Genomic DNA, 26,236 nt, shown 5'->3' on the forward strand with positions numbered 1-26,236 from the left:
CTCGCCCGTCCGGCGGCGTCTCTGTCACTGACGACACAGCGGCTTGGAGCCGCGCAGACTCCCTGCGAGGAGCGGCAGCGCGGTAGGACATGTATGACATGCGTCTCAAGTACACTGTACACATGATATATCACATTATAAACAGTGGTCAGAAAATGTAGGTTTAACTGTAAAGCATTGCGAACTTGAAGGAATATTACAAATGTATTTCTATGTAATTTGTAGAAAAGAGGATAACTGCACGCCAGGTCCCAGACTGGAAAACACTCCTCTGGAATGCAGGTGCGTTTTTAAATAATACCAGTTTGTTCTTCTGTCTCAGACATGTATAGTTTGACCTGTGCTGTTTAATGTGATCTAATATGTGATTGTGCATCTTTTACCCGACACTGCTCATTTTAAGGCGGTGTTTCTGTTCGTGTGTGTTTTAGTGATGGCTCTTCCTCATGCTGAGTACCGTTACGTCGTGGCTCGACGCGTTTATAACAAACCTGCTTTCGACAGCGAGCACCACAGAAAAGCGCGGGTTTCCAGGACTTTGCGGCAGAAATTAGTGGCAAAATGCGAGTGAGTTGTTTCCCCCTTTCTCGCTCAGTATTCATTGCTTTGCTGTTTTTTTTATATATATATTGATCACACTTTTTTGATCCCCAAAATTGTAAACCATTTTTGAAATGAGTTAAACAATCTGTTTAATATGTGTTAGAGTGCTATACAGAAATCCGGAAAGAAACAAAGCAACGGAAAACAAAACAATCACATCTTTCTGTTTCTATTAATCATTTTTCTTGGGTGAATTAAAATTGCATTTTGTAGTCCGAATGTCATACTGGAAAGGATGGATCTGTAATGTGTTAGTTTGGGTAGTGACGTGTGTGAATGTAATACATGATCTAGAATAAAACAAGGTGTAGAGGTGTTGTACTGAAGCCATTTTACACGTGTATTAAAGCTTCTCCAAGAAAAGGGCCTTTCAGATCACAAAGGGTTTCCTTCCCATTTTGGACTGGCTGCCTCAGTACAGAATAAAGGAATGGCTGCTCAGTGACATCATCTCTGGAGTCAGCACTGGACTGGTGTGTACTTTGCAGGGTGAGTATGGATGGACAGTTTGAGGTGTGTTACATATGCCTCCTGTCCACTGCTGCTGCCGCTAGGTCTGAGACAGGTAGTGCAGCCCTGGCCATGCCAGTCAAATTAAAGATGCCTTTCCAATCTCTTAAGAAATATTAATGCCAAGGGACACTTGGGGCATGTCTGTACGGCATACTCTGGGCAGGGTGACTGAGAACACCAGGATTGGAAACAAACATAGGACATTGTCCGCAGACTAATCCACTCCTTGATCACAGGAGGGTGACAATGACCTTTTGCATATTTTTCCAGCTGTGGTCAATTCACTCTGCTGTTCTGCTTCTCGTATGGATATTAACCACTGATCATTTCATCCAAGCAAAAGAGACAAAAGGAAAATGTTTCTCCCTAGCTGGTGTTACAATGACGGCTCCTATGTGAAAATGAACAGATTGCAGCTGTACAGTTCCAGTCACATGTTTTGCTTCACTGTTTTGTCCTGCAGGATTGGCCTTTGCCTTGCTGGTCGCCATCCCACCTAAATATGGTCTTTACGCTGCATTTTTCCCCATTTTGTCCTATTTTATTATGGGAACCTCAAAACATATTTCTGTAGGTAAGCCTGATGTTCCTGTGTTTGTTTCTCATTTGATTTGCTGTTTTTGTTGGCTATTTTATAATAAGAAAACAACTGCTTTTCAATATATGGATATTACACACTTAAACTGTCCGCATCAAAATTCTGTGACCCTTGATTTCTGTTTATGGACATTAAAAGCTCATCTTGAATGTAATACTGAGTTATGTGCACTAGATAATGTATTTTGTAATGAAAACAAAACTAAAACATACAATTAATGTATACTACTATGTTTTCCTTTAGGCCCCTTTCCAGTGACCTCTTTGATGGTGGGGTCAGTGGTCTTGACAATGGCTCCAGATCAGAACTTTATGGTAGCTTCTAATGGCACCAATGGAACTGTTATTGACACAGCGGCCAGAGATGCATACCGGGTTATGGTGGCTGGCACTATGACCTTCCTGATTGGTTTATTTCAGGTAAAACAAATCAAAATCTGTTAAGAATAAGAAAATAAAATATAAAAATATTGATTTTATCCAACTGTCATTAATTCTAGTTGTTAATTAATCACATAATTATTAACATATGAATGCTATTACAAGAACCCACAAATTAATAGAAATTTATATATGTGATATTTATTTTTTTGTGCAACATAATCATGTAGTTTGCTACTGTTAGTGTCATTAGCATTGCTGATAAAATAAAGCTCATTTTAATTTTGAGTTGGTGAGTTAAAGTAGATCAGTCTTATGTACATCAGTTAGGCATGAGAGAAAGCTGTGTTAGTAATTTGCTGAATGTGTTTTTTCCAGCTGGGCATGGGAGTACTCCAGATTGGGTTTCTGGTACGATACCTCTCTGACCCCTTGGTGGGGGGCTTCACCACCGCAGCTGCGTTCCAAGTCTTTGTCTCTCAAGTAAAACTAGTTCTTTCAGTGCCAACACTTAACTACGATGGAGTTCTTTCAATCATATATGTAAGTGTTTTCCTGAAACAAACTGACACATGAACAAACATGTAAACCAAAGTTAAAAAAGTACAAGAGGCAAAACAGTTTCTGCAGTTGAAAGAATGGAAGACAGACGCTGAACCGATTGAGATGATTTGTTTGCTTAGTCCCTTGGCTTTGACTTTGATAGTGTGGATGTTTGACCTTTTCAAGCGTCGCCCTGCATTAAATATTACTCTTTGTCGCCTCATCTAACCTTAATATTTTAAACGTATCTGTAAAATTTTGACTACAATCCTAATATACCTAACTTTTCTTCCTCCTTCAGACAGTCATTGACATTTTCAAGAATATTCATCTCACCAACATTGCGGATCTGGTTGCGGGTTTGCTGACAATTTTAGTTGTAATTACAGTAAAAGAACTCAACACTAAATACCAGCATAAAATTCCAGTGTCAATTCCCATTGAAGTCATAGTGGTGAGTATTGGATTTTAATAGTTGCTAACATTAAAGAGCACATATCCGTATATATTAAATACATATATATATATATATATATATATATATATATATATATATATATATATATACAGTGAGGGGAAAAAAGTATTTGATCCCCTGCTGATTTTGTATGTTTGCCCACTGACAAAGAAATGATCAGTCTATCATTTTAATGGTAGGTGTATTTTAACAGTGAGAGACAGAATAACAACAAAAAAATCCAGAAAAATGCATTTCAAAAAAGTTATAAATTGATTTGCATGTTAATGAGGGAAATAAGTATTTGACCCCTTCGACTTAGTACTTGGTGGCAAAACCCTTGTTGGCAATCACAGAGGTCAGACGTTTCTTGTAGTTGGCCACCAGGTTTGCACACATCTCAGGAGGGATTTTGTCCCACTCCTCTTTGCAGGTCCACTCCAAGTCATTAAGGTTTCGAGGCTGACGTTTGGCAACTCGAACCTTCAGCTCCCTCCACAGATTTTCTATGGGATTAAGGTCTGGAGACTGGCTAGGCCACTGCAGGACCTTAATGTGCTTCTTCTTGAGCCACTCCTTTGTTGCCTTGGCTGTGTGTTTTGGGTCATTGTCATGCTGGAATACCCATCCACGACCCATTTTCAATGCCCTGGCTGAGGGAAGGAGGTTCTCACCCAAGATTTGACGGTACATGGCCCCGTCCATCGTCCCTTTGATGCGGTGCAGTTGTCCCGTCCCCTTAGCAGAAAAACACCCCCAAAGCATAATGTTTCCACCTCCATGTTTGACGGTGGGGATGGTGTTCCTCATTCCTCCTCCTCCAAACACGGCGAGTTGAGTTGATGCCAAAGAGCTCGATTTTGGTCTCATCAGACCACAACACTTTCACCCAGTTCTCCTCTGAATCATTCAGATGTTCATTGACAAACTTCAGACGGGCCTGTACATGTGCTTTCTTGTGGGCGCTGCAGGATTTCAGTCCTTCACGGCGTAGTGTGTTACCAATTGTTTTCTTGGTGACTATGGTCCCAGCTGCCTTGAGATCATTAACAAGATCCTCCCGTGTAGTTATGGGCTTATTCCTCACCGTTCTCATGATCATTGAAACTCCACGAGGTGAGATCTGGCATGGAGCCCCAGGCCGAGGGAGACTGACAGTTATTTTGTGTTTCTTCCATTTGCGAATAATCGCACCAACTGTTGTCACCTTCTCACCAAGCTGCTTGGCGATGGTCTTGTTAGCCCATTCCAGCCTTGTGTAGGTCTACAATCTTGTCCCTGACATCCTTGGACAGCTCTTTGGTCTTGGCCATGGTGGAGAGTTTGGAATCTGATTGATTGATTGCTTCTGTGGACAGGTGTCTTTTATAGAGGTAACGAGCTGAGATTAGGAGCAGTCCCTTTAAGAGAGATTGATGATGGACTGATCATTTCTTTGTCAGTGGGCAAACGTACAAAATCAGCAGGGGATCAAATACTTTTTTCCCTCACTGTATATATATATACACACACCGTTAAGTCCATAAATATTTGGACAGTGACACAATTTTCATAATTTTGGCTCTGTACACCACCACAGTGGATTTGAAAGGAAATAATCAATATGTGCTTTAAGTGTAGACTTTCTCTACTTTGAGGGTAGTTACAGATTGGGTGAACAGTGTAGGATTTACACCCATTTTTATATGTGGTCCACTCAGTTGTAGGGGCTCAAAAGTAATTGGACAAACTAGCATAATCATTAATTAAATTGTGAGTTTCAATACTTGGTTGCAAATCCTTTGCATCCAATGCCTGCCTGAAGTCTGGAACCCATAGACATCACCAAATGCTGGGTTTCTTCCCTGGTGATGCTCTGCCAGGCCAGTACTGCCAGGCCTGTACTGCAGCTGTCTTTAGTTCCTGCTTGTTCTTGGGGAAAATTGTGTCCTTGTCCAAATATTTATGGGCCTAACTGTATATATATTTAGTAGCAGGTTGGGGGGCCTGTTACAAAAAGGGCTTGTATGTTGGCGGGGTCTGGTCTTGAAATGCACAGTAGGGAGGCAGGCAGAGGGTACAAAACAGGCTTGCTGTAGTTTTCTCTCTCCCCTCAATGGGAGGCACAGTCTCCAAACTAACAAAACAAAATCTAGCTCTGTTCGAGCACTAACTAAACATAAACAGTCCCTAACTACAAACAAAACACTAATAACAGTAAATGCCCGGGTTGGTAGAGCCAAACACCAGGCAGACAGAAGTATCACAGGGTAAGGCAACTGTGTGAGTGAGAGAGAGAGAGAGAGAGAGAGAGAGAGAGAGAGAGAGAGAGAGATCCTTTATCACTTATTTGGAAAAGCACATCTTCCCTAACTGAAGTACTGGGGGCATGGCATGCTGACTGCAGGAATTTCCCAGAGCTGCAGTCAGGTCAAGACCCTGGTGAGGACGACGAGCTCACAGATGAGCTTCCCTGAGATGATTTCTGACCGTTTGTAACGAAATTCTTTGGTTTTGCAAACCCACAGTTTCACCAGGAATGCAGTAATGTTCACCGCAGCTGCTGCCAGAGAATTTAATGTTCATTTCTCTACCATAAGCTGACTCCAACGTTAGAGAATTTGGCAGTATGTCCAAACAGGCCTCCCAACCGCAGACCATGTATAACCATACCAGCCTAGGACCTCCACATCCGGCTTCTTCATTGTTTGAGACCAGCCACCAGGACCAAAATTTGACACATCTGTGTGGCATTTTACAGTACCCGGTATAAGTTCCACCTGTGTAATGATCATGCTGTTTAATCAGCTTCTTGATATGCCACATCTGTCTGGTAGATGGATTATCTTTGAAAAGGATAAATGGTAACTAACAGGGATTTAAACAAAATTGTGCACAACATTTGAGAGAAATTAGCTTTTTGTGCGTGTGGTAAATGTATGTGATATTTCATTTCAGCTCATGAAACATGGGAACAACACTTACATGTTGTGTTTATATTTGTGTTCAGTATATTTACTCAGGTGAGCTTATGATCAAAAATGCATTAACTAGTGATTCCTTCCAATTTAAGTATAGTATTTTACATTTACCCATTAACATCCTTGCTCCTTTTTTAATAATGATTTTAAAGAAGACAGAAATGTCTTCCCTGTTAGGTCTCCTGGGATACCTTCTCTACCTCTTTTTTCTCTTACAGGCTATCATTGCAACAGCCATCTCTTATGGTGTTAACTTGGAGGCAAAGTACAAGGCACACATTGTCAAGAGCATCCCAAGGGGGTATGGACATTTTTTATCTTGCATGTCTCAGAGTCTCAGACATGTTGTTTTAGTTAAATTCAAGTGTAGATATTTTACTTGGTGAAATATTTTTCCATATTTCAAGTTTTATTTTTTAAAGTTTTCAGTTGTTAAATTGTGAGTTTCAGTACTGCCTGAAATCTGGAAACCATAAACATCAGCAGATGCTGGGTTTCTTACCTGGTGATGCTCTGCCAGGCCTGTACTGCAGCTGTCTTTACTTCCTGCTTGTTTTTAGGGCATTTTGCCTTCAGTTTTGCCTTAGAAATCAAAACAAACCAATCAGAGAGATAGCAAAAACATTAGTTGTGGCCAAATCAACTATATGGTACATTCTTAAAAAGAAAACAGCTGTGGTGGATGACAGAAGAATTCTTTTCCTGGTGAAGAAAAACCCCTTCACAACAGTTGGCCAGATCAAGAACACCCTCCAGGAGGTAGGCGTATCTGTGTCTAAGTCAATAATCAAGAGAAGACTTCAACAGAGTAAATGAGGGTTTACCATAAGATGTAAACCATTGGTAAGCCCCAAAAACAGAAAGACCAGATTAGAGTTTGCCAAAAAACATTTAAAGAACCCTGTACAGTTCTGGAACAACATCCTATGGAAAGCATCCTAAAAAGCATCAATCGATCAATCAAACCTTATTTGTATAGTGTCCAGTTGCACATTGAGTATCTTGAGGTGCCATACATCAATACAAATAAGTTAAAAACAAAAGAGAAAATAAAGGGAACTCAGAAATAAGAACAGGGGTATCAAATATTAATATATTTATTTTTTGCTTGTTTTAGATTTCTGCCCCCTCAGCCTCCTGATGTCAAGATGTTTTCAGACACCGTGGCCTCCAGTTTCTCCTCTGCCATCGTGGGGTACGCAGTGGCTGTCTCTGTGGGGAAAGTGTACGCTAATAAATTTGACTACACAATAGACGGAAATCAGGTGTGTGCTGGTTTTATATACTTCCCTTATTCTCAACAGTGCATTATGAAATTATGAGAGTAGGGTTGGCAGTGCTCCGGGTTTGGTGGCTCCAGTTCCGGAGTGGCTCCAGAGGTTCAGCTCCAGATCCAGGCTGGCTCCGGAGCTGATGGAGACCCCCTGTTCCAGCTGCAGGCCGGCTCCAGCAGCCCCAGCTCCAGCTCCACACTGCTGCTCCAGCTCCAGCTGCTTTTAACCAGCTCCAGATCCGGAGCCACAAAAAACAGTGCAAACTAGGATGCGATCATTATTTATATTGTTTCCTTTTTTACTTATTTTATGTAAATAACTGTTTAACAAAAACAGAATATTAATAAAAAACATCTGTTTAACCATTCAAACATGAAAAAGTAGAAGATTGTAAAGATGTCTGTGGCATATTAGGGTTGCCAGCCGGCCAGTATTTTAGCAGACTGTCCGGACAACTTGCGCCCTATACCTGCAGGGATCGGCTCCGGCTTCCCTGCGACCCCCACCAGCGGTTTCGAAAATGGATGGATGGCATGTGGGAGACTCTGAGACCAAGTAGAGGAAAATTCAATGGTCTGATGAGACAAAAATAGAGCTTTTTGGCCTCAACACTAAGCGCGACGTTTGGTGCAAGACTAATACCGCACATCATCCTGAGAACACCATCCCTATCATGAAGCATGTTGGTGGCAGCATTATGTAAAATGGATGCAGCAAAGTACAGAGAAACCCTTTAAAAAAACCTGCTGAAGTCTGCAAGAGACCTGGGACTTGGGAGAAGATTAATCTTCCAGCAGGGCAGTGACCCCAAACATACAGCCAAAGCCACACTGGAGCGGCTTAAAAATGCCCGGACCTCAATCCAATTGAGAATATGTGGAAAGAGTTGAACATTGAAAGAGTTGAACAGTCCAGATGTGCAAAGCTGGTAGAGACTTATACACACAGACTCATGGCTGTAATTGCTGCCAAACGTGCCTCTACCAAATATTGACTGAAGGGGTGATTACTTATGCATTCAATTATTTTCAGTTTTTTATTTGTAATTAATTTAGAAAAAAATGCAGATCGTATCTTTCACTTGGACACATTTTCGGTGTTGATCAGTGGCAAAAACTCCTGATTAAATACATCATGATTTCATGTTGTAACACAATGACGTGGGAAAAACCAAGAGGGGTGAATACTTTAGAGAGCCACTGTAAAATCAAGCCACACAGCAATCTTCTTAGACAACCTTTGCAGGAGAATTAACTTAACTGTGAGCTAAATGACTTTCAGCATGGCACCGTCATAGGATGCCACCTTTCCAACAAGTCAGTTTGTCAAATTTCTGCCCTGCTAGAGCTGCCCTGATGAGCTGTAAGTGCTGTTATTGTTAAGAGGAAACGTCTAGGAGCAACAACAGCTCAGCCACGAAGTGGTCGGCCACACAAGCTCACAGAACGGGACTGTTAAGTGCTGAAGTATGTAGCGCATAAAAATAGTCTTTCGTTGGTTGCAACAATCACTTCTGAGTGCCAAACTGCCTCTGGAAGCAAAGTCAGCAGAAGAACTATTTGTTCAGGAGCTTCATGAAATTGGTTTCCATGGCCCCCTCACGCATCTCTTCCTGCTTGTCTGCCATTTCCGCCTGGATGCACTCAAGCTCAACCTCCCTGGCCCCTAAGTGGTGGAACGACCTGCCCACTGAAGTCAAAACAGCAGAGTCCATGACCTCATTCCGGCGCTTACTCAAGACACATCTCTTCCAACAGCACTTGTAATATTAGTCCTCTATCCCTGCTAGATAGCACTTCAGCTTATTATGCTCCTCGCATTCTTGATTGTTTTCCTCCTTGCTCCCTTTCCCGTAGCCCTATCCTGTAACCCTACATCTTGACAGCACTTAGCTTTCACCGTCCAGGATGTAGGAAGTCTCTTACTGTACTTGTGTAAATTGTAAATTGGAATCTGTAAAATGTATTTTGAATTGTTATGTTTTAGCTAAGTTGAACTTGTAATGATTGATGCCTTGTACTTCTCTGTATTTTTGCACTTATGTTGTAAGTCACCCTGGATAAGGGTGTCTGCCAAGAAAAAAAATAAAATAATAATAATAATAATGGCCGAGCAGCCGCACAAGCCTAAGATCTTCATGCGCAATGCCAAGCGTTGGCTCGAGTGGTGAAAAACTCGCCACCATTTGACCTGGGAGCAGTGGAAATGCGAATTCTGGAGTGATGAATCACACTTCACCATCTGGCAGTCCAGCGGAGGAATCTGAGTTTGGCGGATGACAGGAGAACACTACCTGCACGAATGCATAGACCAACTGTAAAGTTTGGTGGAGGAATAATGGTCTCAGGGCTCGACCCCTTTGTCCCACTGAAGGGAAATCTTAACGTTACAGCCTACAATGACATTCTAGGTGATTTTGCACTTCCAAATGTTTGGCAACAGTTTGGGGAAGGCCCTTTGCTGTTTCAGCATGACAACCCGTGCACAAAGTGTGGTCCATACAGAAATAGTTTGTCGAAGAACTTGACTGGTCTGCACAGAGCCCTGACCTGAACCCCATCCCACCTTTGGGATGAGTGGAAAAGCCGACTGTGAGCCAGGCCTGATCGCCCAACAATCAGTGCCCGACCTCACTAATGCTCTTGTGGCTGAAATCCCCTCAACAATGATCCAACATCTAGTGGAAAGCCTTCCCAGCAGAGTGAAGGCTGTTATTTAATCAAAGGGGGGACCAACTCCATATTAATGCCCATGATTTTGGAATGAGATATTTGACGAGCAGGTGTCCACATACTTTTGGCCATACAGTGTATGTACTTTGACCCCCTGTATAGTATTTTTGGAAGATGTCTGGTTATTTTAAGTACTGTAATCTATTGAATATGTTGTTAAAAATGTTATCAGTGTACAATGTGCCCTCAACCCCCCACCCATCGTCATCTAATTGCCAGCACCCCATCTAGGTTGACATTTGGCAACCCCCCCCCACCAGGGGCATGGTATTTTCTTATCTTAAAAGTGTCAAACAAGGTGCAGGAGGCATGACTCCCTGGCAACCAACTTGTGGACAAATTAGTCAGGACATTTCAGATAACACATGAGGTTAATTTAGGCAGATGAAGAATTTGGTTGGAAAAAAATAATTTGGAAATACTTAAAACTTTAGAGTTAAAATGGACTTTACTTCTTTTGCAAGTGGTTTATGAGAGACATGCCCTGAGATTATAGAATATAGTGAAGGTGTCATATAATTACAATTAATACAAAAGTACGTATTATGTTCTAATAGCTGGAGTGAGAACTGATCTTATTATTTTACAATTGCAGTGAGTGGCACATATCCTTTATCTATCTCCTTGGTGTTTCAGGAGCTGCTAGCATTTGGGGTATGCAATGTTTTGACAGGGGCATTCTCCGGCTTCCTTGCCACCACGTCACTGTCTCGCACTGCAGTCCAGGTCAGCACTGGTGGAAAGACACAGGTACAGCTTTCATTGTACTTATTTTAATTTTGCTTTGTACTGCATAATGAATGTACTGTTCTCTATTCTGTGCTATAGCTACATTCTGCCTCATATCACAGTTGAAAAACCTAAGTTTTTTTTTGCTCCGAACTTCACGTATAGATCTGTGTTCTGTTTCTTTCAACAGATTGCTGGTATTCTTTCAGCCTTAATAGTTTTGATTGTCATAGTTGCCCTTGGACCCTTCCTGGAACCTCTACAAAAGGTAAGAATAAGTGCTTCCTTTCACAGAAATATAACCACTGAAACCATGTACTAGAATTTTACATCATGATGGTAAAATATTTTGTGCCAAATCCCTGAGCCGCTCGTGACCTTCAGACCTAATTGTGTTTGCAGTCGGTCCTGGCAGCCATCGTCATCGCCAACCTCAAAGGAATGTTCATGCAGGTTCTGGATGTTCCTCTCCTCTGGAAGCAGAACAAAACCGACTCTGTGAGTTGTCAACGTTCAGTCAATGGGTCATTGGGGATTATCAGAAGTCCGATTAGGCAACTGGGGCATGGCTTCACTAAGAATGAATGGTTTAATTAGAATACCAAAACATTAAAATAATAATCATAATCATAATAACAATATAATGCATATTTGATTTATTTTTAATCCGTTGAAAGAAAATACAAAAAATGATATGCAACTGAACATATCTGTTGTATAACTTCCCTAATAGCGCTGTAGTGACAATATTGAAAACAGACTCCAATCCCAGAAGCCAGAGAGCAGAACAGAACTGTACTGTAGAAACAGTAACAGGAAGCGGAAGTGGAGTTGAACTTGAACGTGTCAGTTTTGTAGTTAAGAATATCGTTGGTTTTGCTGTATTGTTTTACAATTTATGAATTCTGTACAGAACGACATTGTGAGTGAGCTAAAACAGTGCGGATTTTAATGTCCAATGAAGAGAGACGTGTCTTTGTGAAAGATGGCAGAATAAGACCAGTGCTGGACGTTTTTAAGAAAGACGTGAAACGAACAAGGCAATTTCAGGTGTCCTTGTATGTGGTACATAAATGGATGACCAGTCACACCGTGACTAACAAATTATACTGCTAGTCATGTTTGCTTGTCAACCAAAAAAATCAGTTTGGACGAGTGATGGTGAATGCAACTGGAAAAGTCTGTCACGAAGTGCCACTTTGCACAGTTCATGACAGTGTATTGCCACAGCATCACACTTTTTTGTTGTTGTTAAATGAATAAGTTGTGTATTTATATTTTTATGTGTTCCATGCAACAAATTAGTATATATTGAATGGGTACTATATTTTCATCCCTTTTTAGTTTTTAAGCAAATCTGTAATCTGTGCTTGAAGTGCTGGTGTTGCATTTTTAAATTCATGCAGATATTATGGCTACTGTTTATACTTCATTTGTTGTTGTTGTTGTTGTTGTTGTTGTTATTATTATTATTATTATTATTGTGCAGTTAAATAACCTTAATTCAAAAGGACAACCGTCTTGGAACATATTAAATGCAGTTAACCTGTAGTCCGGTTTTTGTTTTTTTCCCTGATACATGCCTCACCTGTCAAAAAAGTCACCAGCCACAACTGGGAGTTATGTCAGTGTGGTGGAAGAGAGTCAGGAGTTCTAATCAGAATTTATTACGTGCATGGGAGGAACAGCGCAAGACAGAACTCAAATGATTTTAGGCCAGCATGACACTGTTCCCCAAAAGTTTTAAGATAGAACAAAGCTTTAATACCATCTCTGGGACATACCCCCAAGGGGCCTTAACATATTATAATCAGTGTCTGAATGGTCATTTCTAATAACTATAATAGTGATTTCATTGGCATTCTAAACTAAGCCTTCCCATCTCATCAATATTCTAATCATTACTCATGAATAATAATCATTAACCTCTACATTACCAGTCGCATTGGAAGGTAATTTGCAGTTAATACGTTGCAAGAAAGGGATATGAACTGCTGATGACCAAGATAGGAGTAACAGCACACAAAAGAAAAAAGGCAGGATAGGATTTCTATATTTCTCCCCCCACATCAGATTGACAGACGTTCAATTCAAAGCAATTTAATTTCCTCTAATGATGGGCTAAATTCAACTGTCTGCCTAATACATTAAGAGAGCATAGAGAGGACAGCATTTGTGCGAAAAGTGTGACAATTTTCATTTTTTCCATCCCCAGATAATTTGGGTCTTTACCTGCATTGGATCCATAATCCTGGGACTCGACCTTGGGCTCCTGGCAGGTGTGGTGTTTGAAATGGCCACAGTGGTGGTTAGAACCCAGTTGTAAGTACAGTTTTAACTAATTGTGCAAAAAATTTAAAAAAATTGTTTCAAGATCAGAATAATTGATAAATGTGTTTCGCAACATGTCGCTTCAGCTGATATATCCATTGCCTGGTACTGCTTATGATCCCTTTAGTGGTGGGTGATTAGATCATCTTTGATAAAACCAGTACCCGGTTGTTTTGCTACAGAGTAATTGCATATTCATAGACAACCAAACAATTTTACTAATAACTGATTGCATTCCAATATGTTTGTGGGAGGGTAGCCCACCAAGAGGGGGTTTATTGTTATTTAGGGGAAGAAAAAAAGACACACTGAACCTTTAAACAAATGCAAAACATAGTTTCCATTGTTGTCCATGCCTAGCTTTAGTAAGCCTCCAGTGCCAGTTATGCAAGGTCACATGAAGCCATCTCATAACATATCAGGACTCGAATTTAGGCCAGGGGTATCCAGGCCCGGTCTCTCAGCTGTCCTTATAGAGCACCACTTTTGTAACATTTCAGTCATTGATTTAATTTATAGAAATTGAGAGTCTGAAAGACATTCAGGTGATTGTTCCAAAAGGTCTTATGAGTTTCAAGGGTGACCTACAGTATAATAATACCTGCTGGATTGCAGTCCGTTTTCTTGCAGACCCCTGGTTTAAGGCCCTCACAGCTCTTCCCTTTCTAACGAATGCCTTTCTCTTCTGATCCAGCCCCTCCTGCTCCGCCCTTGCCAACGTCCCAGGCACAGACCTCTATAAGAACATTAAGGACTACAAGAATGTAAGTCCCACGACCACTACCTTAAACCTGGGGTCTTCAGCTCTCTTTAAATCACTGGCACTCTCAGAACTGGGGGAGAGAGTCACAATGGCTCTATTAAGACCACAGTGAGCTGGACTAGGTGATGAACAAATAGCAGAGACAATGTGAGCCACCAGGAATGTAATTAATTTATGCAGTTTAATGTTAACGAAGGTCCTGTTGAAACTGTTTTCTTGTTTTATTTTTCGTAGCTTAGAGAAGAACCGGGAATAAAAATCTTCAAATGCAATTCTCCCATCTACTTCGCCAATATCGATTTCTTTAGAGACCGCTTGAAGGCAATCGTGAGTCCGTTACTGCACTCACCTCCACTCTTAAGAAGATTCACTGTGACTATTTGATTGGTTCTTAACATTTAAAATGGACATCTGTTTCAGGTGGGGGTGGACGCAGTGAGAGTTCATAAGAAGAGGACCAAGGCCCTGAAGCAGATACAGAGACTCATTAAGAAGGGAAGGTTAAGAGCTACTAAGGTAAAATAATATTTTTATTAACTGTATTCTAAGGTTAGGTTCATAGGAGTGTTTAAGTGTGATCAAGTTCATTTGAAAGCAAAACACTGTAACAATTTCCCCTTTGTACCGGAGAATAATGTCAGACTTGAGTAGACAAATGACCCATGTACTCATAGCAATACATAGCTTGTGAATTGATGACTAATAAAGAGACCAAACAAGTAAAACTTGTTGTTTCTTGCTGATATCACAATCACAATGAATTATATCACAATGAATATCACTCCCATCACAAGTGAAAAGTAAACAATATATATATGAGATTAATCTGATTTTATTGCCAATGACTCTTGTACCCCATTTACGCTGAAACAATTGTCAGGTTTTTGGTTGCATTTAGTTGCCGTCAAGGTCTATGTGAATGGGTTATTGCCGGCATTTCGATACCAGCGGTTTTCTGGCAAGGGTCCTAGTCTAATTGCCGGCAATTTTCTGGCAACGGGTCTATGTGAATAGAGCAGTCCTTGCATTGCCGACACAGTACGTCAGCTAACTGACATAACCAAACAGAATTGGGGCACATTTTTGCAACAAGGTTAAGCCTCCTTTGAACAAGAACTTGTGACCATAACAAAAAACGGACTGAGTCATTAGAAATGGCGGAGGTTGAAAATACTGTAGTCGCAGCAATTCTGAGTGTTATTGATGAACCAACAGGTTGGTGACTTATGTAATGCTAACTATTGTCACACATACAGTGCATCCGGAAAGTATTCACAGTGCTTCACTTTTTCCACATTTTGTTATGTTACAGCCTTATTCCAAAATGGATTAAATTCATTCTTTTCCTCAAAATTCTAAAAACAATACCCCATAATGACAACGTGAAAGAAATTTGAAATCTTTGCAAATGTATTAAAAATAAAAAACAAAAAAAGCACATGTACATAAGTATTCACAGCCTTTGCTCAACACTTTGTTGAAGCACCTTTGGCACCCATTACAGCCTCTTTTTGAGTATGATGCTACAAGCGTGGCACACCTATTTTTGGGCAGTTTCTCCCATTCTTCTTTGCAGGACCTCTCAAGCTCCATCAGGTTGGATGGAGTGCGTCGGTGCACAGCCATTTTCAGATCTCTCCAGAGATGTTCAATCAGGTTCAAGTCTGGGCTCTGGCTGGGCCACTCAAGGACATTCACAGAGTTGTCCTGTAGCCACTCCTTTGTTATCTTGGCTGTATGCTTAGGGTCGTTGTCCTGTTGGAAGATTAACCTTCACCCCAGTCTGAGGTCCAGAGCGCTCTGGAGCAGGTTTTCATCAAGGATGTCTCTGTACATTGCTGCATTCGTCTTTCCCTCGATCCTGACTAGTCTCCCAGTTCCTGCCACTGAAAAACATCTCCACTGCATGATGCTGCCACCACCATGCTTCACTGTAGGGATGGTATTGGCCAGGTTATGAGCGGTGCCTGGTTTCCTCCAGACATGAGTTCAATCTTTGTTTCATCAGACCATAGAATTTTGTTTCTCATGGTCTGAGAGTCCTTCAGGTGCCTTTTGGCAAACTCCAGGCGGGCTGTCTTGTGCCTTTTACTGAGGAGTGGCTTCCGTCTGGCCACTCTACCATATAGGCCTGATTGGTGGAGTGCTGCAGAGATGGTTGTTCTTCTGGAAGGTTCTCCTCTCTCCACAGAGACACGCTGGAGCTCTGTCAGAGTGACCATTGGGTTCTTGGTCACCTCCCTGACTAATGCCCTTCTCCCCTGATCGCTCAGTTTGGCCGGGCGGCCAGCTCTAGGAAGAGTCCTGGTGGTTCCAAACTTCTTCCATTTATGGATGATGGAGGCCACTGTGCTCATTGGGACCTTCAATGCTGCAGACATTTTTCTGTACCCTTCCCCAGATGTGTGCCTCGATATAATCCTGTCTCGGCGGTCTACAGACAATTCCTTGGACTTCATGGCTTGGTTTGTGCTCTGACATGCACTGTTAACTGTGGGACCTTATATAGACAGGTGTGTGCCTTTCCAAATCATGTCCAATCAACTGAATTTACCACAGGTGGAGTCCAATCAAGTTGTAGAAACATCTCAAGGATGATCAGTGGAAACAGGATGCACCTGAGCTAAATTTTGAGTGTCATGGCAAAGGCTGTGAATACTTATATTCTTTTTTTTGTTTTTTATTTTTAATACATTTGCAAAGATTTCAAACAAACGTCTTTCACGTTGTCATTATGGGGTATTGTTTGTAGAATTTTGAGGAAAAGAATGAATTTAATCCATTTTGGAATAAGGCTGTAACATAACAAAATGTGGAAAAAATGAAGCGCTGTGAATACTTTCCGGATGCACTGTATGTCAGACGATATATAGTAGTTTGTTTTGAGTTATTTAATTTAATTTTAAAGCAGTAATGTCAAACTTTATGAAAAAAATGAAAAATAAAAAGTTGTTTTGAGCAATCAATCAATTGCAGATCTGCACACCCAGACATTTGGTAGATATAGATATACACATGATGTAATGTCATGCTTTTTTTCTCATTTGTTTTGGTTAATTTAACTTTTCTGCAGTTTGTCAACACCCCACACAATGCCTCTTGTTACATGACCATGAACCGAGAGCCGGGTCTCATACTGTGCTCACTGGTTGAAATTATCTTTGATTGCTGGGTCCAGTGACCACACTGCAAAAACACACAACCATACAACCTGGTGAACTGTGCATAGCGCAATTACACACCCTAGATTGATGTATCTTTTGCTTTTCCCTCCACACTATTTGTTCTTTGTAGTGAGTACCAACCGAACTGCCGCCCTGGTTAGAACCAATAGCCCAGTAAACACAATGGAAGGAAACTGGGAAAACGGATCGAACTTTTACAAACACGTCCAGAATATCTGTCCATGTCTCTTCTCCAAATCCACAGTCTTCTGTAGTGTCTCATTCCCATGACTACAGCGCTCTTGCCGGCATTCTCCGTTTTCTGTGTGAATGGGTACATCCTGCAATTTGCCAGATTTCAAAGCCAGTGTGAATGGGGGTGCAGCAGAAAAAAAGCAGGCAAATGTTGCCTGCATTTTGCCGGCATTTCAGTGTGAATGGGGCTTTGCATTAGCCCAAAGAACAATAGATGCACTCCTTCTTAAGTCTTTGCAATATCCCTTACTCCAAGAAAAATGAAAAAACAAAAGGAACATCCAGTCATGGACTGATCTCACCTCAGGTCTGATGATATGTCCAGTAAAGTGCTGTTCCAAGGATAGAAATGAAATATCCAAATGAACTGGTCACCGAAGGAACTCCACCAGACGATTGTAAATCCACAAGAAAAATAGGAATAAAAAAGAAACCTCCCAAGCAAAAAATACTAAAAAAACACCAAACAGGGAATCAAAGACTACTTTTTCACAAGACTATACAAAACTGTTATATGGGATATTAGAGATGCTAAACATTTGGATTTGCATCAAAATCACCCTTATTACAAAAAGAAAACCCAGTCATAAGCTGCAATCACACACACAAAGAGAGCTAGCCACCCTTTGTAGCTTCCTGGTCAGTGTGAGGCTAGTCAGTTATTTTCTATTCCCCTGTGTCTAGACCTGTAGGTCATAAGGCCACCAGAAGAGGGGGAGAAATAAACATAAGAAGAAACATTAGAAAGTTTTCCAACAAGAGGAGGCCATTCTACCCATCATGCTTATTTGGTGTCGGTTTCACCAACATCGCTGGCGAGTTTGTTCCATATTCTGACATCTCTCTGTGTGAAGTGTCTCCTGTTTTCCTTCTTGAATGCCTTGAAGCCTAATTTCCATTTCCATTTCCATTTGTGTCCCTGGATCCGTGTGTCCCTGCAGATCTGGAAAAGCTCCTCTGGTTTGATGTGGGCAAGAGAGCTTGGCCAAGTCTTCTAATGTCAACTTATTCTGACTTATAAAAAAACTAAAATAGTAAATGTAACATGTATTGTTACACAACTATTGCATATTTGATTTGATGTTTTGGACTCATACTGTGGTGATTTTGCCAATGCTGTATTAAGTAATGGGTTATTTTATAATTTTCTCCTGTCCAGAATGGCGTGGTGTCAACTACAGGCATTGACATCAAGGCCTTTAAGAAAGACAAGGACCCGGAGGAAGTGGAGGACAATGAAATCCCCAGCACACAGGTTGACATACAGGTGGACTGGAATGCCGATCTGCCGGTGAAAGTGGCTGTGCCAAAAGTTCATATCCACAGCCTCATCTTGGATTTTTCAGCTGCATCCTTTCTTGATGTCGTGTCTGTGAAGTCCTTAAAGCTGGTGTGTAAATTATACATACACTAACATGTCAGTTGAGTAGGAAGAAATGTAATTAGTAAGATACCAATAGTATACACTCACCTAAAGGATTATTAGGAACACCATACTAATACTGTGTTTGACCCCCTTTCGCCTTCAGAACTGCCTTAATTCTACGTGGCATTGATTCAACAAGGTGCTGAAAGCATTCTTTAGAAATGTTGGCCCATACTGATAGGATAGCATCTTGCAGTTGATGGAGATTTGTGGGATGCACATCCAGGGCACGAAGCTCCCGTTCCACCACATCCCAAAGATTCTCTATTGGGTTGAGATCTGGTGACTGTGGGGGCCAAGTTTAGTACAGTGAACTCATTGTCATGTTCAAGAAACCAATTTGAAATGATTCCACCTTTGTGACATGGTGCATTATCCTGCTGGAAGTAGCCATCAGAGGATGGGTACATGGTGGTCATAAAGGGATGGACATGGTCAGAAACAATGCTCAGGTAGGCCGTGGCATTTAAACGATGCCCAATTGGCACTAAGGGGCCTAAAGTGTGCCAAGAAAACATCCCCCACACCATTACACCACCACCACAAGCCTGCACAGTGGTAACAAGGCATGATGGATCCATGTTCTCATTCTGTTTACGCCAAATTCTGACTCTACCATCTGAATGTCTCAACAGAAATCGAGACTCATCAGACCAGGCAACATTTTTTCAGTCTTCAACTGTCCAATTTTGGTGAGCTTGTGCAAATTGTAGCCTCTTTTTCCTATTTGTAGTGGAGATGAGTGGTACCCGGTGGGGTCTTCTGCTGTTGTAGCCCATCCGCCTCAAGGTTGTACGTGTTGTGGCTTCACCATTGCTTTGCTGCATACCTCGGTTGTAACGAGTGGTTATTTCAGTCAAAGTTGCTCTTCTATCAGCTTGAATCAGTCGGCCCATTCTCCTCTGACCTCTAGCATCAACAAGGCATTTTCGCCCACAGGACTGCCGCATACTGGATGTTTTTCCCTTTTCACACCATTCTTTGTAAACCCTAGAAATGGTTGTGCGTGAAAATCCCAGTAACTGAGCAGATTGTGAAATACTCAGACCGGCCCGTCTGGCACCAACAACCATGCCACGCTCAAAATTGCTTAAATCACCTTTCTTTCCCATTCAGACATTCAGTTTGGAGTTCAGGAGATTGTCTTGACCAGGACCACACCCCTAAATGCATTGAAGCAACTGCCATGTGATTGGTTGGTTAGATAATTGCATTAATGAGAAATTGAACAGGTGTTCCTAATAATCCTTTAGGTGAGTGTATACACCACATACATTGGTAGAGCTGTTAAACACCGGCAAACTGCACTCCATCTCTGACAGCCGTCATGCAAAATAGGAGGCTCTCCTTATCCCTAAGGATGAGTCTGTACAGATAATATGGGATACAGGCTTTAATCCAGCCTCAGGTATGTTGGGGATGGTCTTCCTCATAACTGCCTCCTAAACATTCAGCAGGAGGACTCTTTGACTAAAAGATCAGGCCTTTCCACAACCTGATTTAAAATTGTTTATTGACAACCCGTGTAAGTACAAAGATAATAACCTGGGCAGTTGTCAACATGGCTCTGTGCAGTGACATGCACAGCCTTGCAGGGGGGCAGTGGACGAAACAAACAATGGGGCACTTTCGGGGTTGTGCTGACGAAGTGCGGTCTGGGAGGAGGGGGTGCTGACGAAGTGCCGTCCAACGGATCGGGGGAGGGGCGATCAGGACAAATGGGGCACTTCAGAAAAGAGGGCAGGGGAATGAAAAGGGGCACCCCTGCTCCCCCACTGCACGTCCCTGGCTCTGTGGTTCGCTCAGGTGCCCTTCTGGGCTACCTTTTTTACCATATGAAGGTTCATATGAATTGAAATTGTATCAGTATTCAGCATGATCAAAACTTATATCAATCTCAATATCTAATGCCGAAAAAGAAAGTTAAAGTTCTGCTTAGGTTAGGATGTCTTTGGCAACAATAATTGGTTGCTAACACTTTAAATTACGCAAAGCAATCTATTAACTAATTTTAAAGTGAGATTCAAGATAGATAACAGCCGAAGAATTTATATCTTTAAGTGCATTAATTAAAAATACAATGAACATTAAAAATTAACAGTAATGAATCAAACATTAAATACATGAGGATATCTAAACAGATAATATCACTCATGAACTTGTGTGTACTTAGTGTTTTTGCTTATTTCTCCAGTTAATAAATAATAACAAAACGGTTATCCTGGGGTTATCACCTAGACTGGCAGACAGGCAGGCTCAATTCAGGGGACAAACACAGAGACCGAGAGATGAATTGGATTCAAATCCATCTCAGAGTTTCATGACACTACCAACAGGATGCTACATTTGTTTATTTGTTTGATAATTTGATGAAGAACAGACCTCCAGGATGTGATTAATCATACAAACGGTACATAATCTTAACACTCGGAAGGCAATTGTTTGCTTTTGCTAGTAATATATATATATATTTTAAGAAATACAATTCAGTTGATCTAACAAGCCTATAGAAGCAGGCTTTTATAAGATCACAATATCTGTTCATATCTCATGTTTCTTCTCCCTAACAGGTCATTAAAGAGTTCATGAGAATAAGTGTGAATGTCTACATCGCTGGATATGATGGTATGCCATCATACACACCAAGTAATTTTGGAGAATATTTTTGTACGTTTTTCCGCTAGAGAGTCTGTTCAATGTGATGTCTGCGTTACATTAATTAGGCACGGCATCATCTTGAAAGCAAAGGTAAAGGTACACTTTTCTTCACGAGGGAAGAAATTAGTAAAATTCCCACAGGTACAAAATATTCACACAATTTTTAGATGATCTGACGGGAATAGGAGAAGTTAAGATCGTCCAGGCTGGGGGGTATCTTCTCAGGTGTAATTTTAAAAATAAAGGAGGGAAGTTATTCATAAACTGTTAAACTGGGATATTTCGTTTGATGCCCATGGGTAGAAACCTTATTCACGTCTTGGACTGGTATACAGTCCCCTACATGTGTGCTTTCACTCTTCTGTTTAGATGAAATTGCCCAGAAACTGGAACTCTGTGACTTTTTTGACGACATGGTGAAGAGGGACATTCTGTTCCTGACTGTGCACGACGCCGTCCTCTTCATTAAGCTGCAGATCATCAACGGCACCATTCAGGATCCCATATATGACATGGTAAAAATATATTTTCTGTGTTGTGTGCCATTGAGAAGGCTGTGCGGATTTATAGTTATATTCCTAGACCTGTGTGTGTGTCTGTGTCTGCCCATCATAATAAACGCTTGCTCATTTATGTGATGGGAGGTAAATATAAACTGGCCAAGTAAACTGAAATTCCATGTGAATTTGAACTCAATAGGAAATTATGTACAGTATTGCTTATTATATATAAATACAGTGGAAATATCAGCATTTATTAGAAGGTATTACTCCACTTGTAAGTTAAGTATAGGCTTGAATATAAAATAATACTAATTTATGCATTCAAATCATAATTCACTCTCCAATTCTGTGCTTTCTCTATAGATTGAATTGATGCAGACATCCAGAGATCCCATACTCTTAACTGACGATGAAGAAGTTGAGACTTATGACAATCAACACAGGGTGATTCAGCATTATTAGTGTTTTTATTTGTGCCATGTTTTTAGAAATCAATGATGTAGGGTTACATTACATATCAATAATAACATAGATGGTAGAAAGTGGCCCTCAGGGACAATTACTTGCCAATCCAATCAAATCTGATTCTACTTCTCAGCTGAAATAGGGCTCTAGTTATTGATACGTCTGCTGCTCCAGGGTACATTGCCACTGATGGGTGATACACTCTCCACAGACCGGTTCCTATAGCAATATACACAGCCGGTCAAAGGTTTTAGAACACCAAACTTTTTCCAGTTTTTACAGAAATGTACACAGTTTAATGTCTCAATGTACTCTGAAATTAAACCATAGAACTAATAAACAACTGGAGATAAAAAATAAATCATAACAAATAAATGTGTGTGCTTCTCTTTAATACAATGTGTACTCTTCACTCTTGTGTTGTTTGTCTAGTGTTTGGTATACCATGTACTGATGTGAAGCATTCTCTGATGTGAAAAATTAGTTTTTTATACCCCCCCTGCATTTACGCCCCTCCTCTGCATTCTGAAATGGGGGGGTGGGGGGATACTTGGTCTGAGTAGGAATACAAAATCTTAGAAAGTATTGACAATCATGACATATTCTGGAACCAGACAGTCTACTGATCATAACAAGACCATCCACATTTTGGTAGAATCAACACACACCAGTAGAGAGCTCAAAATGTCAAGATGGAAAACGGTGTTTACAGTGTACTAATACACAGTGATTTTACATAATTGGATCTGAACTTCTCTGTGTTTGATAGAACAATATTATATACTCTATTAATCGGTAGGTTGTTCTGAACAAAACAAACCTGTTTGCAAAGAAATCCAATCGAAACTCAGTGATCTGTGACCGTCTGAATGAGACCCCCCCTCGGAGCAGACCCCCTCCGGGCTCTGAATGGCGGCATGCAATACAGACACAGGTCTAGTAACACAGTATATAGTCTTTGATGTTTTGCTGGCACTGATCTGGAAGTCCTTATCATAGTTAACATCTGGCTTTGACTCCAAATATCCCATTCCAGAATAGTGAATCAGCTCAGCTCTCTGCATGTCTTTAGTACACATATCCTGTTTTATTAACACACATCTCTCTCGTCCTTATTCATAGGCTATCCATGGACTGTCTCACTGAGCGTGGACATCAGGATGGGTGGCAGGATGCCATCTTTTCTTACAATCTTTGATTTAAAGTAAAATAAATATTCAAAATGAAGGGTTTCTATATAGTTTTCATGCTTGCTCCTCCAGTTAGGTAGAAGTTCCGGAACTGCAGGGTGACTGAACTGCCATTGTGATTAGATGGCATGAGGTTTGTTTTACACAGTCTCGGGGGGGGGGGCGATTTAACACTGGCTTTCCTTGCTTTGGTGTTTAAGCAAAGTCTATCAATTATCTATTGAATCTCTGTCCTTTTCCATGGAGAATTCAAAAGTTTGGCAACACTTTACCTTAAATGGGCAACGATTCTTCATGATGAGTTCTGATGTTGAACACATGTATCATCCCTGATCCCAAACCTAGTCTGGGATTAAATCAAAACTTTGACCCATCCGCTCATAGTAAACTACAGAACTCTACTCAGTTGCAGCTTCATTTTTAGTTAGATGACACTATCTTCTGATCAGAAATGTAACCGCTATGATGTACAGGTTTTTAGTTTGCTATTAGCAGGTGGGTCAAAGTTTTGATTTAATCCGGCCCCTAGTCTAACCCTGACCCTAACCTTGTTATACTTGTTATACCCATCATTTGAATGGGATTCTACCTCATGCTGAAAGGTGCTGATGTAGATGTGTGTACAGTGTGGACTGACAACATTTTTTGTTCTGTCTATGTGGCCTGTTTGCATATATTTTATTTTCAGTTGTAGACGCCTGTTCATTGGTGCAACTACAGGGCCAGTCTGGGGGATAAACAATGTGTTTCCTTTCCCATCATGCCTTCCTGTTATGGAGGCATCCAACTCATCCTGACCTCACAGGAAGACCACTGTGGTCCTCAGGTGGCATCATGATATATGTGACACAGGAAGACTCCAGGGGATGGGAAGCCAAGTGTTTACGCTCATTCTTACACTATTGTGGCAGCGATAAATGGGCCTTATGCAAAGAATCTTCTTAAAATAAACAGAATAACAAATAAAACAAACTCTGTATTTACGTATTTGATATTACCATGAATCTGTCCTGTCACTTATTCATTATGGGTAAAGAATTTGAACTGGTATTGTACTGTCATTTTTTAAACTGCACTGACTAGTGACAGACAGAGGTGCAGAGAGATATGTTATTAATCAGTGATCAGGAATTCTCCAAAGAAGCTTCTCCATACTGTATACACAGCTTGTACGTAAGTAATAGGCTACATGTATTGCTTTCTAAAGTTAAGATCTTAAAAGTATTGTTTAATAAATGACCAAATCCAAACTCAAGAAATATGTATTAAAAATATATTTTAAAAAATGTGAATTGATACTTCAAATCTTATTTGCACATGTAATAAACACCTGTGAAAACTGCATTTCAGAACAGAATTTTAAAATCATCTTTTATTTTACTTTGGTTATACACTCACCTAAAGGATTATTAGGAACACCATACTAATACTGTGTTTGACCCCCTTTCGCCTTCAGAACTGCCTTAATTCTACGTGGCATTGATTCAACAAGGTGCTGAAAGCATTCTTTAGAAATGTTGGCCCATATTGATAGGATAGCATCTTGCAGTTGATGGAGATTTGTGGGATGCACATCCAGGGTACGAAGCTCCCGTTCCACCACATCCCAAAGATGCTCTATTGGGTTGAGATCTGGTGACTGTGGGGGCCAGTTTAGTACAGTGAACTCATTGTCATGTTCAAGAAACCAATTTGAAATGATTCGACCTTTGTGACATGGTGCATTATCCTGCTGGAAGTAGCCATCAGAGGATGGGTACATGGTGGTCATAAAGGGATGGACATGGTCAGAAACAATGCTCAGGTAGGCCGTGGCATTTAAACGATGCCCAATTGGCACTAAGGGGCCTAAAGTGTGCCAAGAAAACATCCCCCACACCATTACACCACCACCACCAGCCTGCACAGTGGTAACAAGGCATGATGGATCCATGTTCTCATTCTGTTTACGCCAAATTCTGACTCTACCATCTGAATGTCTCAACAGAAATCGAGACTCATCAGACCAGGCAACATTTTTCCAGTCTTCAACTGTCCAATTTTGGTGAGCTTGTGCAAATTGTAGCCTCTTTTTCCTATTTGTAGTGGAGATGAGTGGTACCCGGTGGGGTCTTCTGCTGTTGTAGCCCATCCGCCTCAAGGTTGTATGTGTTGTGGCTTCACAAATGCTTTGCTGCATACCTCGGTTGTAACGAGTGGTTATTTCAGTCAAAGTTGCTCTTCTATCAGCTTGAATCAGTCGGCCCATTCTCCTCTGACCTCTAGCATCAACAAGGCATTTTCGCCCACAGGACTGCCGCATACTGGATGTTTTTCCCTTTTCACACCATTCTTTGTAAACCCTAGAAATGGTTGTGCGTGAAAATCCCAGTAACTGAGCAGATTGTGAAATACTCAGACCGGCCCGTCTGGCACCAACAACCATGCCACGCTCAAAATTGCTTAAATCACCTTTCTTTCCCATTCAGACATTCAGTTTGGAGTTCAGGAGATTGTCTTGACCAGGACCACACCCCTAAATGCATTGAAGCAACTGCCATGTGATTGGTTGGTTAGATAATTGCATTAATGAGAAATTGAACAGGTGTTCCTAATAATCCTTTAGGTGAGTGTATATATAGTTTGAATTTAAATAATTGCTGTGTATTTTCCCCATCAGTGGTGTTTAACTTCCTTTAGCAGCACATACATG

General features: G+C 41.0%; 1 protein-coding gene across 1 annotated transcript; it reads left to right on the forward strand.

The window, feature by feature from the left end:
- Positions 1 to 231: 231 nt before the first annotated feature.
- LOC136750135 (pendrin) lies at positions 232 to 24,832 on the forward strand. Its single transcript, XM_066704943.1, has 21 exons — positions 232 to 282; positions 432 to 567; positions 953 to 1,092; positions 1,580 to 1,690; positions 1,958 to 2,133; positions 2,473 to 2,637; positions 2,939 to 3,091; positions 6,273 to 6,355; positions 7,172 to 7,319; positions 10,697 to 10,810; positions 10,980 to 11,057; positions 11,192 to 11,287; positions 13,005 to 13,111; positions 13,815 to 13,884; positions 14,118 to 14,210; positions 14,304 to 14,399; positions 18,462 to 18,692; positions 21,299 to 21,374; positions 21,756 to 21,901; positions 22,253 to 22,333; positions 23,477 to 24,832. Exons 2-21 carry the CDS (start codon positions 434 to 436, stop codon positions 23,498 to 23,500), a joined length of 2,322 nt encoding a protein of 773 aa, XP_066561040.1. The 5' UTR covers positions 232 to 282; positions 432 to 433; the 3' UTR covers positions 23,501 to 24,832.
- Positions 24,833 to 26,236: the final 1,404 nt, after the last annotated feature.

The sequence above is a fragment of the Amia ocellicauda genome, chromosome 5, assembly GCF_036373705.1.
Source record: "Amia ocellicauda isolate fAmiCal2 chromosome 5, fAmiCal2.hap1, whole genome shotgun sequence".
Classification (NCBI taxonomy): domain Eukaryota; kingdom Metazoa; phylum Chordata; class Actinopteri; order Amiiformes; family Amiidae; genus Amia; species Amia ocellicauda.

Coding starts and splice junctions, on each gene's coding strand:
- LOC136750135 (XM_066704943.1), top strand. CDS start 434: ATGGCTCTTCCTCATGCTGAGTACCGTTACGTCGTGGCTCGACGCGTT. Junction 2,638..2,938: donor GAGTTCTTTCAATCATATAT/GTAAGTGTTTTC, acceptor TTCCTCCTTCAG/ACAGTCATTGACATTTTCAA. Junction 3,092..6,272: donor TTCCCATTGAAGTCATAGTG/GTGAGTATTGGA, acceptor TTTCTCTTACAG/GCTATCATTGCAACAGCCAT.